General features: G+C 43.8%; 1 protein-coding gene across 1 annotated transcript in view; it reads right to left on the bottom strand.

The window, feature by feature from the left end:
* LOC131943096 (homeobox protein Meis1) overlaps nt 1–19,494 on the bottom strand; it is a 121,348-nt gene that overhangs the window by 26,624 nt on the left and 75,230 nt on the right. Inside the window, exon 8 of the mRNA XM_059303122.1 lies at nt 13,919–14,051. Coding sequence (XP_059159105.1) covers nt 13,919–14,051 — 133 coding nt within the window. The remainder of the gene's footprint in view (nt 1–13,918; nt 14,052–19,494) is intronic.

Genomic DNA, 19,494 nt, shown 5'->3' with positions numbered 1-19,494 from the left:
CTGGGGAATATTTTTTTTTTAGTTTGGATAAACTTTAATTTGTCATTTTTAATTATTTTGATTTGCTTTGATCTAGAGAACATTTTACAGGAAAAGGTCAAAGTTTTAATTTTGCTTTATTTACAATTTATTTTTTTGTTGAATTTTATCATTTTTGCAACATCTCATAAACAATTTCTAACAGGCGTTCATTCAATTCTGAATTTATAACGAATTCATATTTTCTACCTTGAAGAAGTACCTGTTGGTAGACGTGATGGAATAGGGGCGGGGGCGGAGGGTCATTCGTCAAAGAAGCGAGCGGACAATTCAGATAAGGCAGAAAAAAAACGGAACTCTAGATCCACGACTGCATTCCAAGGTCACAAAAGCAGACGTAGACAAACAGAAGCTGGCAGAGACAAGTCGAGAACACAGACCTAATGAGCCGCTCGCTTGCCGGGAATACGTATCGGATTTATTTTCACAGGGCTTTCTCCGGCCCGGACTTAGCTCGCGGTGGCGGCGCGGAACTGAATTACTTGGCTAATTATTAGCGCTAAAAATGAAAAGGCGGCGCCAATTAGCGAGGGGTATGGACGTCATTAAAAAGTTTGCGTTTTCAGACTGTATGTGGAGCTATCCCACATAACTAGCGAATCTGTGGGTTGGTCTAGGCGCGAACTTGAGATTATAAGAAAAGCTAGAATACACACACGTTTTATTTTTTCTTCTTTATTCTATTTTCATGCGCGATTTGTGAAGAAACGTAAAAAAATTTAAAAAAAAAAAATTCATAAAAAACGTTTTAATAACAAGCTTTTATGTAATGATGCACTAAAAAGTAGAAAATAAATTATAGACTACTATTTAAATAACTATAAAGAAAAGCGTGGGTCACTTTAGTATCTATTGGATACCTTTACTAATGTTAAGGAAGACACCCACGCTTTTCTTTATAGTTATTTAAATAGTAGTCTATAATTTATTTTCTACTTTTTAGTGCATCATTACATAAAAGCTTGTTATTAAAACGTTTTTTATGAATTTTTTTTTCAGTACTTTACATGTTTTATTTACAATAGAGTTACATGACTAAAAACCATTGCGCGCCTACTGAACATCACGTTCAGTAGGCGCGCAATGGTTTTTGAACGCAGCCATTGAAGCTATTGAAGGTGATGACGCGTGTGGTGTGGTTGGCTAGACATGCCTACTAATTCGGTCCAAATTTTAGTTAATTCATAAAAAATTAATTAGGCATCCAATTAAGTCAAATTTAGTTTCAGATTGCATTGTCTTCATGTCTTGACCCACGTGCTAACTTTGAATCGTATCGGTCAAGTAGAACTGTCCCAATTTTCACTCCTGCGTTTCCGTCTAGACTGAAGACTGACGACTGACGACAGAGGAAGTGAGTTAAATAAAAGCTTGTAAAAAGGGCTACATGAAAACCTAATTTTCACATTAAGCAAAATGAATATTTTCTTGTTGTATTTTACTTGCTTCAAGTTGGTTCTAGTTTTTCCTGTTTTCAAACTTGTGGATAATTAAAATAATTATATTAATGAGGGGTCGCGAGCTGTTTCCGCCAGGAGTTGGCGAGGGTTGTTTTCCTTCAACATTAAGTAAACACGCGCTTCTCATTATCCTTAGATTTGACCAACTTCTTTTTTTTTGGATTTTTTTTTCGTAAGTTTTTTTTTAAGCTAGGTTGTGTTTAGAAATTACACGTCTTTGGAATTTCGCGTGGAAAATTAAAATAGGTCTAGGTCTTGTCGTTGTAATGTGTGAGCGGTGAGTTAGCGCGTGAGGTTCGAGTGGTTTGATGAAACTCACCAAGTCGCGTCCAGACAGACCCACCAGGAGCTGTAACTAAATATAGCGGCCAGAGGAGCCGGCCAAAGATGGGTTCAAAGGTAGAACAGCTGTTCGCAGCTGTGGTCACTCACTCTTGACCAGGAGGGCCCCTATGGCGCGGACTCAAGACTGTCCGTTTGCTGGCACTTCTCTTTAACCCCAGCTGACCCGCAGGATCTTTGATACCCTGCCAATGTGTTCGCTCCCTTCCTTCCTTCCCCCATCGCTTTCTTTTTTTTTTTCTGTATAAAAACACAACCTTCTTTATCTCCCTTTTTTATTCGAATGTATTTCTTCCCTCTATTTTCCATCTAATCATCTCCCTTTGCCGTAACGCTGAGGAGGCGATGGTCCACTTATTCCCTTACTCATTGCAGCACCTCACTCCCATGATTAAAAGAGTTCCCCCGGGACGGGACCATCGTCCAGATCTGCTGGGGGGAGCGCTGTGTAGCCGGCAGACGATAGAGTTGATCCGCCGGTTTCAGCCCCTGCCCATTCCAGCCTCTCCCCCCCCCCCCTACCGTCCCCAACTCCCACTAGATATTTGGTTAATGTAGAGATGGAGTGGAGGCTTGGACGTATATCCAGAACAGATAGAGAAGATTAAGAGGCAAAGGGAGAGAACAGCAATAATCCCAAGGCTTAGGATGATTATGTAGGAAGATGTAACAAAGTAGTGTATTACAAGACAGGGAACATACGGAGTTTTGATGCAGCCATCGTTAGCTCGGTGACATATACAGCAACATATCAGTTGTCTGACGCCCCGTGGTTAGGTGTACGTCATTTATAGAGAGTTGTAGTGGGGGGGGCAGTTTTAAATACAATGTGTTCTACATGTGTTAAATACATAGTGTTCTACATGTGTGTAATACAAAGTGTTCTACATGTGTTTAATACAAAGTGTTCTACATGTGTTTAATACAGAGTGTTCTACATGTGTTTAACAGAATGTGTTCGACTGACATGAACGGGAGAAAAAAAAACAAGTAATTCAACGGAGGTAAAATGGTAAAGATAAAAGGGTACTGTGTGCAAAAAAAAAAAAAAAAAACAACTCTTCACATGCAATTGCTTAATTCACTTAAGGACATTAAGAACCAACATCAACAGCACATGTGCGAATGGTGATTAGATAGATATCAAGTCGCATGTTTACCTCGTGTTAATGAGACCTAAGGACAAAAAGCAAATGGCTCAAGTATTTGTAGACTGTTTGTATCGGTATTGGTGGACAATCTGTTTCTAGCTGTATTCGTGAACAATTTGTTTCTAGCTGTATTGGCCCAATGTGAAAGTTTGAAGCATGATGGTATGGAGTCGACCTGCCAAAGACTGGCCTTAAATGGTGACCGCTGGACGCCTGTTGACGGTAGACCCAGGGACAATGGGCTACAAGCTCCTGGCGCCGTGCAGAGATTGCTTGCAGTGATCCGGGCCGGCGCGAGTACTTTTTGAGTCGGGTCCAATTGCCGAGTGAAAGACGGGTAATTTTTCGGCCTGAGGTACCCCGCCCCCACTCGTCCAAGTGCATGGGGACCCCCACCGTCATGACGCTGTGTGGTTTTTGTGTGTGAAATGAATGAAATCGCCCGCACACTGACTACTATGGGACGCGGTCTGTGTGGAGAGACCCCTGGTGGCGGCACTTCTTACCCCCTGGTGGCGGCACTACTCAGAGAGGGGACGAGCATAATGACCCAGGTACGCCTCGACAACGATGCTATTGGCGGCTGCCGGTGAATCGAATGGAAGCGATCTTGTATAGCCCGACTAGGGCTGGACACCCACAATCATTTTAAAATTTTACTGTAATCGTTTCGTAATGCGTCTTAAAGCGTCTTCAATTTTTCTTGATTCGGGTTTTAAAAGTGAATTAGTTTTGTGCTAAGGATTGATGAGATTCTCTTTTTATTTTATGTCGGCAGATCAAAGGGATAACAAAATCAGAGCTAGGGTGTAGGGCGGTGTTCAGTGGGTGATGCTGTGTAGCTCTAATGAACAACAATGAGGAATAAAGTTTGCTATCCCAAAGTTATCACATCAAACTGACAGAGGCGGCAGTGTAGCAATCTCCCACGACATTCTGACAGCTAGGCTACTTGTAGCATGGTAGAAGTAGCAACAGTTTCATGTCATTTCTCTTCGCCTTCAAGAATTTACAAACTTGAAGCACAGCACGTGGTCGGTGATGTCACATCCCACGTGACCAGAGAACTAGCATTCCCCGAGAATGGTTTACACAGCCCATCTGTAGCAAGCTGCTCTCTACCTAGCTAACTGCTCCCTTTTTTTTCCACGAGATCTCGCTAATTCTCATTAGCCGGGATCTCGAGATAAACAAATCCGATTAATTTGTAGTTTGTTTAACTCGGCTGGCCCCGCCACATTGATAATGTTTCCTTAGAACGGGCTAGGGGAAATGGCGCTTCTCTGCGCTCTTTCAGCCTTTCTTCCCCTTACTGGCTGTTATTTTCTCCCTTGTTTAAAGGGAGGGAATGCCGGCTGTGCTGACAGAGTTAATGTCCTTTTATTTAATGTTAAGACTTGGGGATCCCGTCCTATACCTACAATCAAGTCAGTGTACTCTTCTGGCTATCGTCAGTGCGAGCAAGTTGGCTGGAAAAATTGAGATTTAATAGGACGAGAGCACCAACACGGTTTTTGATCTTCAAGGCTTTATTTCCTAAAGGGGCTGTACTCACGTCTACCTGGTGCAATTAACTTTCATTTGTTGTAAATCTCACGGCGCTCTTAATCCCACAAGTACGGTAGGGCCTTTGTTTCATGTAAACAACGTTTTGTTGTCTTGTTTCACTGTTTACCCACAACACCATCTAAAGATGGGAGCACGCGTTACATGCTTTAACAACGATCCCTATTCATAGAAGACTGTCTGTTGAAGACATGATGCGGGTACAGTCCGGTCTATATATGATGCCGTGTATTGAGCACTTCTTGGTACCACTCGTCTTTTCAAGATATCAGAAAATACCATCACGTTTATAAAATCTCAAGTAATTACCATTCAGTTTATTCGAGGCATCAAAAAAGACAACATCTTGTCAAGTCAAGGCATAGAAAGACATTTTAAAGTCTACTCAAAACATCAGAAAAATACCACTAAGTCTATCCAAGACCACAAAAAATACCAAATCTATTCAAGACAGAAAAACACTACCCCGTCTATTGAAGACTTCAGAAAGATCCCACCCGGTCTATTGAAGACAGCAGGCAAGCCCCGAAGGTTCGAGGCTAATTGAAATAAACACTGAAGATGGCGGTACTTAGGTTATTGTGTTGGATTGACTTGCAGGCCGGCCATGTGCAGAACCAGTACAAGACTTCAAAGAGTTTGTTTCATTAAAAAAACTAGGCAAAGATGGCCGGAAGCTTATACTAAGCATGTTCCTTGTTCCCCCCCTTCGCTAAGCATGTTCCTGGTCCCCCCCCCCCCCTCAAGAATAGAGCAAGCATTACTGCGTACTCTGGCTTTATAAATGTGTACGTCCTTCTCATCAGGTCCTTCAGCATTTCATCTTCACGTTTGCTAAGACTAAAGAAAGATTTTTTTAAACTTGAAAGACGAAGGTATAATCCTTTGTTATTTCTTCCCCCCTCTCCCCCCCCCTCTCACTTTTTTCTCAGGCTTAAAACACCCCCCTCCTACACCTAACCTTTTTTTTCAAACAAGCCGGCAGACCTGCCCAATTTATAAACACAAATTCCTTAACACTTTTACCCTCACACCCCCCCCCCTCCCAACGCTTAATTTCCAGGACAGGCCTTTAACTCTGGAACAGCGCATCTAAGCATCGGAGGACGGCTGGGTGAGGAGTTGAGTTTATAAATAGTGAGGGGGCTGTGTGGGTCTGTGGTGATTAGTGGGGGAGTTGTGAGGGTCTGTGGTGATTAGTGAGGTAGAGGTGGGAGCATGTGTAGATTCCCTAGTAGCCCGTCTACTCGACACGTTTCTAGACTTAGATTTGTGCCCTGTCTACTCGACACGTTTCTAGACTTAGATTTGTAGCCATTCTAATCGACACGTTTCTAGACTTAGATTTGTGCCCTGTCTACTCGACACGTTTCTAGACTTAGATTTGTGCCCTGTCTACTCGACACGTTTCTAGACTTAGATTTGTAGCCATTCTAATCGACACGTTTCTAGACTTAGATTTGTGCCCTGTCTACTCGACACGTTTCTAGACTTAGATTTGTGCCCTGTCTACTCGACACGTTTCTAGACTTAGATTTGTGCCCTGTCTACTCGACACGTTTCTAGACTTAGATTTGTGCCCTGTCCACTCGACACGTTTCTAGACTTAGATTTGTGCCCTGTCCACTCGACACGTTTCTAGACTTAGATTTGTAGCTAGTCTACTCGACACGTTTCTAGACTTAGATTTTATTATACATCGGGGAGGACAAGAGTATAGAACTGCTGGTGTTAGGGCACATCTTTATTTAACATTAGACCGGTCGGAGGTCTTTAAACCGGTTCTTTTGCCGGCAGCTGGTGGTACACTAATATTAGGACACGGTAAAGATATAGCTGGAACATTGATACGACAACAAATGCAACAATGATACAGCATTAATACAACAATGATACAGTCATTATAGAACAGCAATTGCGCCAAGGTTCAATTATTATTTCTGAAATAGACATTGGCATATTTGCATGGTCAGTCAACTGACTTGATTGGTCAGTGAATTGGTCAGTAGTCTAAAGGATTGACTGTGTCTAATTATAGAACAACTAAACTGTTAGTGAGACCGACTGGTCCATAAGTCAACAACAGACAAGTCATAAGTCATCAGTCATATAATAACCTACAAGTTTGACATGACAAAGATGCAGTCAGTGACCTTATAATGACTTGACCTTATAATGACTTGACCTTTCCCGGGACAGCAGATTGACTAACCGCCTGATTCGACCCTTCCCCCCCCCCCCCCCCCCGTGGGGTGACGACCACGACGCCCCGGCACATAACGCTCCACCGACGGTGTTCACGAGGCGGCCCATTATGATTCAATTATGACTTAATCGCCGGGGCGTGTGCGGTTTTACCTAAATGAGACCGAAATGAGACCGAAATGAGACCTATTTGCACAAGTTTCCGCCGCCACGAGACCCATTACGTGGGGGCCGAGAGAAATGTGCGAGGACTCGAAATACCAGAGTGGTAAATTACTGTAAATACTGCTGTGACCTTGACCTTACAGCGTGTGATAGCAGGGACCTAGGGTTGAGGGCTTCTAGTTTGATGACGGTGATCTAAGCCAAGTAAAAAAAAATGTTCAGATTTTTAAAGATTTCTGGGTTTTGTGAAACATTTTTTACCTTTTAACCTGATTTTAACTTAACTTTTGAGTTAAGGTTAAAAAAAATGGGATGAATGTAGATTTTTTTTTCTGTGTCGCGAGTCTTAGTGGCGACCGGCAGACGAGGTTGGGACAATGGGACCGACCTGATCAGTTGTTTGGGTAAACAAAGCCAGCTTTGACAAGAGACGCTGATAAGGGGTTAGACCCGACCCCCGATAAAACTGACCCCTGCTTCACTTTCCCCCAGTCAGACGGCAGTGCTCGATGGCGGGTTGTCCAGGTTACGGCGATCACGTGCTCACTGCCGAGCGGTTATTTTTAAATTAAAAAGGTCATTTGATAACGGGCAACTAGGCTTACAGTTGTGTTGTCGGGGCTCTGGCAGCTGCTGGTTACTCCGGCTTCTAGACCAGCTCCCAAACAGGGGGGGGGGGGGGGAGTGACGGCTCAAACCATTACTGACCTAACCATTAAGAAGCACGAATTCTATTTTACTTCGCTGATTACAATTTACCTAAACAAACATTCATTTCGTTTGTTGTTTATTAAGTAATTTAGAAAAAAAAAACTTCAGCAGTGAGTTCTACACATTTTAAACTATACATGTATTATGAAGTTAGGTTTATACAATTTAAAACATTTTTAAGAGTTTTAGACCAAACAGGAGCAGCTTTTAGACCAACAGGAACAGCTTTTTAGACCAAACAGGAACAGCTTTTAGACCAAACAGAAACAGCTTTTAGACCAACAGGAACAGCTTTTTAGACCAAACAGGAACAGCTTTTAGACCAAACAGGATCGGCTTTAGACCAAACAGGAGCAGGTTTTAGACGAAACAGGAGCAGCTTTAGACCAAACTGGAGCAGCTATTAGACCAATCAGGAACAGCTTTTAGACCAAACAGGAGCGGGTTTTAGACGAAACAGGAACAGCTTTAGACCGAGCACGAAAGCCAGGCGGGTAATTTCTTCTCGATGAGAGCGCTGAAAGGTGAGTACACAATCTAAATTACACAAACAGGCGGCTGCGTTACCTGGGCAGACGACTGGCATGACCAGTCCAAGCTGCCACTGATCAGCCCACCCCGGCCTGACAACCCCGGCATTCCCTCCCCTCAAGCAGGCAGCACCCCCCGTTATAGGAGGCCTGTTGGGTGAGTTCTTGGGTCAACCCCCTCCACCCCTCCACCAAACTCGTCTTGCCAATTGCACATCCACCCTAATCACCTTCATTATCCTACGCAACACCTCACCCCAGTAGGGCTACCCCACCTCACCCCAGTAGGGCTACCACCTTCTGAACCCTGCAGGCCTACCCCCAACAGTTCACCCCAGCCTTTCTACCCCCCCCCCCCAGTAACAGCTCACCCCAGCCTTTCTACCCCCCCCCCCCAACTCACCCTAGCCTTCCTTCCCCCTCCGCCAACAGCTCACCCTTTCTCCCCCCACCCCCACTCCACCCAAACCCTAAAACAAACCCGCTGATGCTGACATTTTCATGACAGTATCAGTTTGTGGCAGGGTCCCAGCGCCACCCACGATCCCGGCCCTGACGGGCAGTTTACCCGGGGTAATGTGCCTACAAACAGGCATACAACCATTCAACCGCGCCCCATCGTCGCGTGTTTATAATCAAACGGCCTGGAAAATGCTTTGTTTCTATCTCCCTCCCCCACTGGAAACTTGCTGAGACTTCCCAGCACCTCAGCGATTATTTTCTAGAACTGATATGTTAGCACTTGAGGCGGGGTTATGAGGAGTAGGATCGAATCCGTCTTGGCCCAACTCGTCCGTCCCCCCCCCCTCACATTCGAAATGTTTATTAACCTCAGATACGGCGTTGTATAGAATAAACTTGCAGATAAATGTTTGTTGGGGGGAGGGGTGGGATAAATGTTTGTTGGGGGGAGGGGTGGGATAAATGTTTGTTGAGGGAGGGGGCGGGATGATAGGACGTGGAAAGGTACCATAACATGATGTGCGCGTGAGTGTCGGGTCACCGTGTGCACGTGCTTGAGTGAGCGACGCCGATACACCCAGCAGAAGACAATCAATACGTGGTCAGGTGTGACGTCTTAAAGGGCCTGAAGACGTCTCTACCTGGAGACCTGACAGACAGGGAAACCTACACCCTGCGCGTCTGTCATCCAACACTGTGCGTCTGTCATCCAGCTTAAAGGCGAAATAACAAACAGATTCCTGGCGAGTGTAGGCGGGAAGAATGGCAAGCAAGCTTTGTGTGTTGGTGTGGGGAGGAGGTGGGGGTGATGGAGGAAGATTCTAGTAACAAACTCAGGGAAGGTAGCAACAATGTGGCATTGTGGGGTATGTCACTCTTGTATGTGGTTGTGTGGGGTATGTCAATATTTTATGTGGTATTGTGGGATATGTCAATATTTTATGTGGTATTGTGGGATACGTCAATATTTTATGTGGTATTGTGGGATATGTCAATCTTTTATGTGGTTGTGTGGGGTATGTCAATCTTTTATGTGGTTGTGTGGGATATGTCAATCTTGTATGTGGTTGTGTGGGGTATGTCAATCTTTTATGTGGTTGTGTGGTTTATCATTCTTTTATGTGTATGTGTGGTTTGTCAAAGTTATAAGAGCATGTAAACTTTGCCAGTTAATTGAACTTTAGTTTGCCTGCTTTATAAATGTGCCAATGTTGATGTTTAGACCACTTATCTTTTGAAACCATGTCATGTTTACATAATTATAATTGTTTAATCCATTTTTATTTTCCAAATGAGAACATTAATTAAAAACCGTGTTCATTTGTGGGGGTTTTTTTTCGCGAATAATTTCAGGCAGAGAATAAGTGTATAGAGTAGCCTCCCCGTACGTCTTGGTGCAGATGTTGCCGAGAGCAGCGCTTAATGTCACCTTATAGGATGTCTACCGTGTTGTCTGGCACACGTGTCCTGCAGGTGGGCGCTGGAAATGTTGGCCTGGACACTCCACCAGCCTCGGGGTGTACGTGGTCGGACATTTGGCTGACAGTCGGACATTTGGCTGACAGAGAGGTGCGGTGTTGCTGTAGTGTGGGAGAGGGGAGGTGTTGCTGTAGTGTGGGAGAGGAGAGGTGTTGCTGTAGTGTGGGAGTGTGGGAGAGTAGCGGTGTTGCTGTAGTGTGGAGGAAGATCACTGTCGCTTAGCATAAAAAAAACAAGTTGAGACTGCACACACGACTAAAGTGCCAATACCACGGAAACGTTGTACAGCATAAAATTACTCCGCAACTTAAAAATAAACCATAGCACAACATAGAATCAATTAAATAAGGAAAATGTTTATATTTTCCCAGGCTGCTTCATTTAAAATTTTTGGAACCCATTTTTATGTTACATATTTTTACCTCAATTTTTTAAAACTCATTTTTTAAATTGTCATCAATAAAGTTCAAATGTCCCAAATATCATTCATGTAGTTGAAAAAAATCAAATTTACAATTATAACAGGATAGCGCTGTTTTATTATTGCATTATTGATTTTTTTTTCTTTTAAAGGTACACAACTCCCACTCGCGAAGTTTGGTAACGAGGTTTGCGCCTATTAGCTTCGCCTCCAGGAAACCATTGGCGCGTTCGCGGTACCGAACAGAAGCTAAAAAACGCTCCTAAATGGACGGCGATTGATATACAAACACCCTATTTGCATTTTTGATCACTTCAGCCTCGATGGCGCGAAGTTTTTTTTAAACCTGAGTCAGTTTTGATGATGAAAGTGGTGAAACGAATATCGCTTTGGTTAATGGTTTAAGCCGATTAGAGGGTTTTCTTTTAATAGCTTACCGCGAGGGAAAGGACTTGCTGGGGATGTGAGTTAGGGATTATGTTTTCGTGTACGTGGCCAGACGTCGTGGTGTGTACGGTAGGTGTGTACGGTAGGTGTGTACGGTAGGTGTGTACGGTAGGTGTGTACATTAAGTGTGTTCGGTAGGTGTGTACGGTAGGTGTGTACGGTAGGTGTGTACGGTAGGTGTGTACGGTAGGTGTGTACATTAAGTGTGTTCGGTAGGTGTGTACGATAGGTGTGTACGGTAGGTGTGTACGGTAGGTGTGTACGGTAGGTGTGTACGGTAGGTGTGTACGGTAGGTGTGTACGGTAGGTGTGTACGGTAGGTGTGTACGTTAGGTGTGTACGTTAGGTGTGTACATTAGGTGTGTATGTTAGGTGTGTACGGTAGGTGTGTACGTTAGGTGTGTACGTTAGGTGTGTACATTAGGTGTGTACTGTAGTGAGCCAGAAATGTACGCGTGGGTTTACTGTGTATGATTATGGGGTTGTTTACAAACGTGTACACTATGACACCCGTGTACTAATTCTGTACAATGTGTACTACGTGATGTGGGACACATTACACAATAAACCCAACACACTGGGTGTAATCTAAGCTGGACCAATGACCTGCCCCACACTGTAAGGTCACTGACCAGGTACCAGGAAAACGCCCACTGCCCAGCCACCGTTGATCTGTTGTATGATACATATTGATCCGACCTGTCTAAGGTCGGTGAACTATTGATTTTATGATAATCTTATTGACCGATTCTTTTTCATTGTTTACAGTAGGGATGTTCTTTAACAACCAGGATTCTCCCGTAAGGGAAAAAAAACGGTTCCAAAATGTCTATTTATGGATCCTCTATTTCATACATTTTTTATGTCAAGATTGTAGGCACACGATTCTAGACACAAAACTCTAAACACACGTGCTTATGCAAAACTATTCGTCACGTGACTTTGCAAACAAGCGCCGGTTTGACCGGCGTCCGGTCAGGGTTTAACGGACACTCAGCTATCATGAGAAGCCCTCCAATCGATGGTTGACATTTATGGTCCTGCTATTGACTAGAACTCAGTGTTAACTACATGAAAACATCGTAAAACAATCGCCCGACTCAAGTCATCATAATACGCGCTAGATGGCCCGGACTGGAGGCTATTTAATAACCGCTGACTCCGCTCAACCGGACTGGCCAATACGCGGTACGGTATGATCAGTCGCGTGGTTCTAAAATCTACTCACGTCAGTACACAATATGGCGGACCTATGTGAGTATGTGATTCTTTAGTGTACTCACACCAGCACACACCACGGAGGTTCGCTGAAAAAAAAATCTAGCACGGAGTTTTCTACGTTGGACGTGAGAGTTCGTGTTTTATTTCTAGCTCGCAGCTCATGCGAGAGTGTAGGGGTGGTCTATGCGTGTGAGTGGTCTCAACACTGTGATGACGCGAGTATCCCATCACTGTGAGCCAAATTAATGCCCAAAGAGTGTAAAGGCTACACTATTAACACTAAATAATTATTTTTTTAAAATATCGGTTTAAATATGTCAAATTTAAAAAATTGTGTATTCTACAAGTGAAAAAACTAGACCACAGTTGAGTAGAGGTCTCCCAAGCACGCAGAGGTGGATACAAAATGGCCGGCACGTTTTGTAAACAACCATCTTCCTCTGGTTTTCTCGTCAAAGCCCGCGGCAACCCGCGGCAACCCGCTGCCGTCCGAATGGGCAGAGAGTAACAACATCATCCCGCGGGCCGCTGCCAGTAAAACAATTCCGTTCCTCCAGCGTCGACCGACCAGAACGGCCTAACAAGTTTTCCCGTCAGACGCGGGACCTGCACGCCGAAAACACATTGGCTGAGATCCACAGAGGGGCTTAGCTGTCTTATTCCAGGGGAGAGCGCGTTAAAGCAACAAGCTAGGCAAATAAACAGTACGTTTTTTCAACCGTTTGCCTCTATTACTGAAACACACATCGGATACATTCACTGGCGCCTAGAGCTGCCCGGCTATTCACCGTTTACCTATTTCTTAAGCCTACACTTTTATAACATGTAAAAACTAAGATGTTTAAATTGTAACATTCATATTCTGGTTTTTCAACCATAAAAATGAAATCTTTAATAATGAATTATACATTATTTATAAACAAATATTATATTTTTTAAGTTGTATTCGCGATTTATTAAATTAGTAGCTGTTAACACAATTTGTTTTTGGTATAACATTCTTTTCCTGCTCGACACTTGTTTTCAAAACGAGGCTACTGTATGAGTTTTAAACTAAAAACTAAAAACAATAAATTCCCTCGTTTTTAAAACGAAATCCAATTTAATCTTCTGAATCCAGATTTGCTTTTCTTCAAAACATTCCCCGGCTTACATCAAAGAATGATAATTGAAAGAGAATTTTTATTAATTTCTTTTTTCGAATTTGAACAAAAACAAAAATCTCCGTGTGGTATTTTTGTAACGGTCGCGTCGGTTGAGGGTTGACCGAAAAATCAAAGAAAGAAAAATAGAAGAAATATTCCGTTGATGCCAGAAATCTCGGAGGGTTCTCTAAAGTGACATTTACGACGGTTCTCAAAAATGGCAAGGCGCCGGACAGTCCATGTTTAAAAAAAAAAAAACGACAGACAATAGACAAGGATAAAAACTTCTAACTAGGCTTTGTGTTCCGTTGTTTTACTATTTCATTGTAAAAGAATTGTGTTGGTAACTTTTGGAAGCTGGTGTTGTAATGATGTGGTGTGAAGTTGTAACTCTGATGGGTTGCTGTCGGTGTGTGATGTTGTGATTGTTTGAAGTTGTAATCACGAGATGTTTTGATGATTCCGTGGTGAGATGTTGTAGAAACGAGATGTTGAGATGATGAAGTGTGATGACAGTGTGTGTGTGTGTGTGCGTGTTTGTGTGTGTATGTTGAGGGCGGGTAAATCCACTGACCTGACTCGCTGTTGTTCTCCGCGTTGTGTGCCGAGTTGGCGTTGGTTTGACTGGCGGGGATGGGAGTGTCCCCCGACCGGGAGGACTGGGTGTCGTCCTGCTGGCTGAAGTTTAGACTTTGTGAAGGGGGGCGCTGTGGAGGGTACAGGACACGTCATTGGTCATTGGGACAAGTTGGGTTATTGATATACATCTTTATAGATATATATATATATATATATATATATATATATATATATATATATATATATATATATATATATATATATATATATATATATATATATATCTATATATATAGATATATATATATATATATATATATATATATATATATATATATATATATATATATATATATATATATATATAATGATATAGAGAGAGGGAGAGAGAGATACACATACAGAAATATTGTGTACTATCTGTGCGAGCATTTAATGAGATGCTAATTATAAACATTTTTGGGCCTGTTTGGACTATCGATTGTAGCCATCACCTGGACAACGAGTGGTCACAGCAAACAAGAAACATACTCAAGACTTCCGGAAAGCAGACAGCATAAAGGCGGCTCCCCTCCCTCCCTATACCCCCACTACCCCCATCTCGCGGTTTTTAACAAATTTTCTGGCATCAAGTAGTCTCGCTTGTCAAAAAACAAACCGGAAATATTTCTGACAGTAAATAAATAAATCAGCGATGTTAATTTTGTTGACCAAAGCTGTCCAGCTTTGACCGGCCTGTCTGGGAACAAATAGCCGGCAAATCTCCAGTAGGGGTGGGAGAGAGGCCGTTGTAAGGCCGGACGTCGAGTCAACAATACAAAGGCTATCACCTTTTGAAGCGAGATGTTTTAAAGTGTTGTTTAAAAAAAAGGAAGGGGGTTGCCCGGTTTAGAATTAAAAATCTCGCCGTGAAAACTGTCAAACTCATTCCTATTTTTCTCAGCACTCAGCCAAAATCTGAATTGGGCAAATGTCATATCAAGTCCCTGCCGGCCGTGGGTTTGACTGACAGGAGAAAGCGAAATTTGAGATGACACCCCACAATCACCGAGTGGCTGGGGTCCTCCACCAGATCAAGCCCCGGCCCCCAAAAAACAGTGGCCGTACCCTGAAGACAATGGCGCGGCGAGGATTCCACCCTACAATTTGTGTCCCGTTTTATCGTAACGGCACTTCAGAGACCATCGACCGGGGGTGGGGGAGGGGTGGGGTGCAGATCTGAAAGTTCCATGCTGGTAACGATAGAGTTTAAGGAATTGCATCGTGTTTGTTACATCCAAACTTTGATTGCTGATAACGAACATCTAAAATCGGAACACCACAAAAATAAAATACAGAATAGTTTAAGAGAAGTTAACATGAAGCGTACAAGTATGGTCAGTGGTAGAGGCAACACAGCACAGAAGATAAACTAGAGTAGTGTACTCTTTGTGATGTTTTTTTTATACAGTACATCCCCTAAAAGACGTACTGTTCTCCGGAAAGACTCTCACCATTTAAATGTAACAAGCGTCCATTATTTCAGAAATTGCTAGATTAAAATGTTATTTTATTGCTACCACTTCCAGCTGACTCTCCCCCCCTTTACACACACACACACACACACACACACACACACACACACAAACATACACACTCCAGTGGCAAAGCTTTGTGTCAAATAAGATTCTTATGAGTCTAAGAAAAATAAACTCACGTCCAAATCTCGTGGATTCACACTGCGACATGGGATCAGCCCGAAGTGGCCGGTCAATAGTCAAGGAACCCCAGCGTCGCGGGATCGAGTCCCAATTGTTCCACGCGTGGGCGGGGTTGTGCCATGGATGAGGGCGCAATAAAACGGTAATACGGTCTCGTTGAAAGCGCGAGACAAGAACCTTAACTCCTGCAGATGGAGCCCCAATTCAAGTCACGGGGCTCGAGACTTCGCATTGTACTGGCGCGGTAGTTAGCTTAACATTCTACACACCATTAGGTCGCGGTCACACTCGGTTGACTTTTAGAAAGCACCAAGGAAGTGGCCGTGGTCTTTTCAATGTAAAAAAAACACGAGAGGGAGGGGAGTTGAAGGGACGGACGTGGTGTGGGGGTGGGGGAGGATACCGTGCAGGGAGGGACACTTTTGTCACCTTTCACAAACCTCGGCGATCAATAGAACTCACTCTTGGCGCGCCAGGACGCTAGGAGCGCTCACAAAGGCCGGCCTCTGCTTCACAAAGTCCCACGCTGTTTGTACCATTTATAAATCGCATCTATTCCGAGTTTCAGATTTCAAGGTTCGAATCGATCGTCGACCCCCCAATAGCAGCAAGAGTTTTAATGTAGGAACGGTGTATGGCTGGCTGTCTTTTGGCTGCAGCTAGCGTGTAGCAATTGTTGAGGCTAAGCGCCTGCTAACACACAAAATTAGCTAGGGATTATTTTTATGTGATCACCGGATGGTAGATTTGTTGGATAACTACACGCTTTCATCACGGTTTCATTCATATCACTATACTGTATACATCAATTCTTTTGAAAATTTTAAAATTACACATTACAAAACTATACTTTATAAAACTTTACTATATAGAAAAATTTATAAAATTATACTTTTTAAGATATTCACGCAAATTTAAACACCTGCTTGATATGCAGCAGACCTATGAATATGTTCACCTAAACTTGTACGTGTAAGCTTAGGTCGTGGCTTGAATGAGGCGTCGTGTCATGTCATTAGAGTACAGGACATAACCGGTGCGCTGACGAGACTGACCAATGGCCATCCGTGCTGCAGACCAGTCAGCTTGTGGCAGACGTCAATAGGCGCCATTCATCATCTGCGAGCAGACTATCGATCTAGTCCCACCAGGAACGTCTCCATGAATCGGGAATCTCCCAATCACAACAGGCGCACACTGAACGATCCTGATCTGACAGGGGACAGTACCCTGCCAAAGTTTCTTCAAGCTCATCACAGACAGGGGGACGCTGAACTGACGTATACACAGATCGGTGACGTAGCACACAGGAAAGCACAAACATTCTAACAAATTATACTAGATCTAGTTATCATTTCAAACTTGTTTTAATGTTTTGATTAACTTAGGTTTAAAATTATTTTTGCTATTTTAATAGCATTTTAATACATGTTTGGGTTAGTTCTAAGTTGTGCGAAAAAAAAGACAATAAAACCTCCCGGCCAGACGTGTTGGCTATTCTATCCCTAGGCCCTGCAATTAGAAACTTTGATTATAAGAGGGAGATAAGCGGGGGGCTCGTCCAACCGTGACGTCATCAAGTGCAAATATTCCCGGACAGATGGGAGATCGGACTGACTTTTCTTGTACATTTTTTAACGCACGGACCGTCAAATGAGGGAGTGGGGGTGGAGGGGCGTCCGTAGCCGTGTTAGAACCGTGACGTTTGCCGGTTATCTCCGGCATAATCTGAGTACCGGTCGCCGCGAAAAGTGAAATAAAAAATGTGTGTTATTTCTCAGCCATACCTAGAGTTAGTGAAGCCAAAAGTGGGGCCTTTGTCGCGGCGAGAACTTGTTTATGTAGAGTGGAGTCCCCTTTGTTAACATTCGCGGATTTATTGTCATTAAGCGCGTTGGAGTAAGAATACATTTTGTTGACAAATGCACAAACACTGCCGACAATCGCACAGATGGATCAGAGATGGGAATTTTACGCTTGTTGAATAGGCGCAATCTTTTTTTTTTCAGGAAATAAAAAAAGGGAGAGAACTTTTTAAAACCCGAGATGATTTATCGCCCCTTGGAGCTCGGGAGAACAAAATAAGAGTAGCCTCTGGTTGAAAGAGTCCATCTATCTGTAGATGGGCGGGAATGACACGGGAGGGGACGGGTTGGGTTTCAACCACACAGCGATGAAATGAACACCCCAAAACACATCCCACGTTCCGCGCTTTCAGGGAATTCCCGTGTAGATTGTGGAGGGGAAAAAAAAAAGATGAACACAAGTTCCGATAACTCCAGTCACGAGATGGAACAAGGGGCCATAACTCCAGTTTCAAACATCTACTTCTTCCTGTTTCACTTTAGGAAATGTATCCCTTTGAAATGTCGACACTTGTTGCCTACTGGCCATTGGTCTATCACACGTGACATTTGTCAGTGTTTAAATCACGCGCGTCCATGTCAGGTAAAACATGTAGGATGATCTCCCTGTCTTCAAGCTCTGGCAATTACACCAGGAATGTGTACGTTGTTGAGGGGGGGGGGGGTGGTACAAGTATCACACTGCTTGTTATAAGTTGAGATATCAGAATGACATGATATACAATATAACTGTGACCTTGTTTGCAGTGAGTACACACGTGAATGCTACAAGTGCTGGGATAAACAATTTATTCTCGGGCTCGTATATGGAACATTAAGGTGCAGGGGAGGGGGGATGGTGGCAAGAACACAGGCAAGCATGTCGTATTTCTTCACCTTCATTCACCCTCCCTCCCCCGCCCTGTTGAATACCATGTTGCTAACCGAATCAAAATTAATCAAGCATGTCTAATCGCTCATGAAAACCAATCACACCCCGACCGTGCCCACCGTGCAGGCAGGCACCATCTGCAGCAAATCTACGTCGGCGCCCCACCTCCGTACATCACGGACTCCTGAAGTCTGCAACACCCCCCGCCCGTCACGCTTGACGGGGTCCAAGTCTTATCCTGGATATCCCATCCATCTTATCCTTATTGCTCGCGTGTCTCGCTAGCTTCCTTCTAGCCGATAGATGCACGGCCGTGCATGATTTAAAGACCGTCTCGACACAAGACAAAAGCCGGGCTGGAACTTGTATTGAAAGGCAATGCGACAAGTTCCACAGTTTCAGGAACAAGAATGATTTAATGACCGCCGGCGACAGAGACGGCTTATTCTCCCACTCGCCTACAGCCGTGATCTTTTGGCCGGAACCACTCGTGCGAGACGAGCACCCTTCATTACGGTGCCGGCAGGGGCGATCGGGCGCCCCAATTGCCACCGTGACGTGCACCAGGACGGTGACGCCACGGGAAAGTAGACGATAAATAAAACTCTGCTTTGAAGCAGAAGTAGTTTCGGTTTTTAAGTGTCTGTTGTAAGACCGGGTCTGACTGATTTGTGTGTGAGCATAAATATCGGGCGAGACTCCCGAACATGTGTAATGTGAGGGGTTGATGTCTCGCTTACTCGCTTGATTACAGGTGTGAGCTACTTGATTACAGGTTGGAGGGTGGCTTGAGTAGAGGTGAGAGGGTGGCGGTGTATGCTACACTGGAGCTAATCAGACGAATTAGTGCTAAATTAGCTCATCAAAAAAGTCGGGCCACTAGTTTTGGGGAAGCGGGAAGTGACGTAATGTTGGCGCGTGACTTATGCGTGCTACAGGTAATAAAGGTGATGTTTCTTATTGGGTGACACGCTAAAGGTGACATGTATAGTGGTGACAAAACCAGTGGTGACTGGAGGTGACTTAATTCAATATACAAATAAATCATAAGAGGTTACCCCAAGTACTTTACTACACAATTAAATAAAACATGCGCACTGGGACAGACAGATGACCGGAAGTCGCAAGGAAAACA

This window comes from Physella acuta, unplaced genomic scaffold, assembly GCF_028476545.2.
Source record: "Physella acuta isolate Inbredline_101_S28 unplaced genomic scaffold, ASM2847654v3 ptg000038l, whole genome shotgun sequence".
Taxonomy (NCBI): Eukaryota; Metazoa; Mollusca; class Gastropoda; family Physidae; genus Physella; species Physella acuta.
Note: the sequence above shows the minus strand (reverse complement) of the source record. Positions and strands in the feature narration are given on the sequence as shown.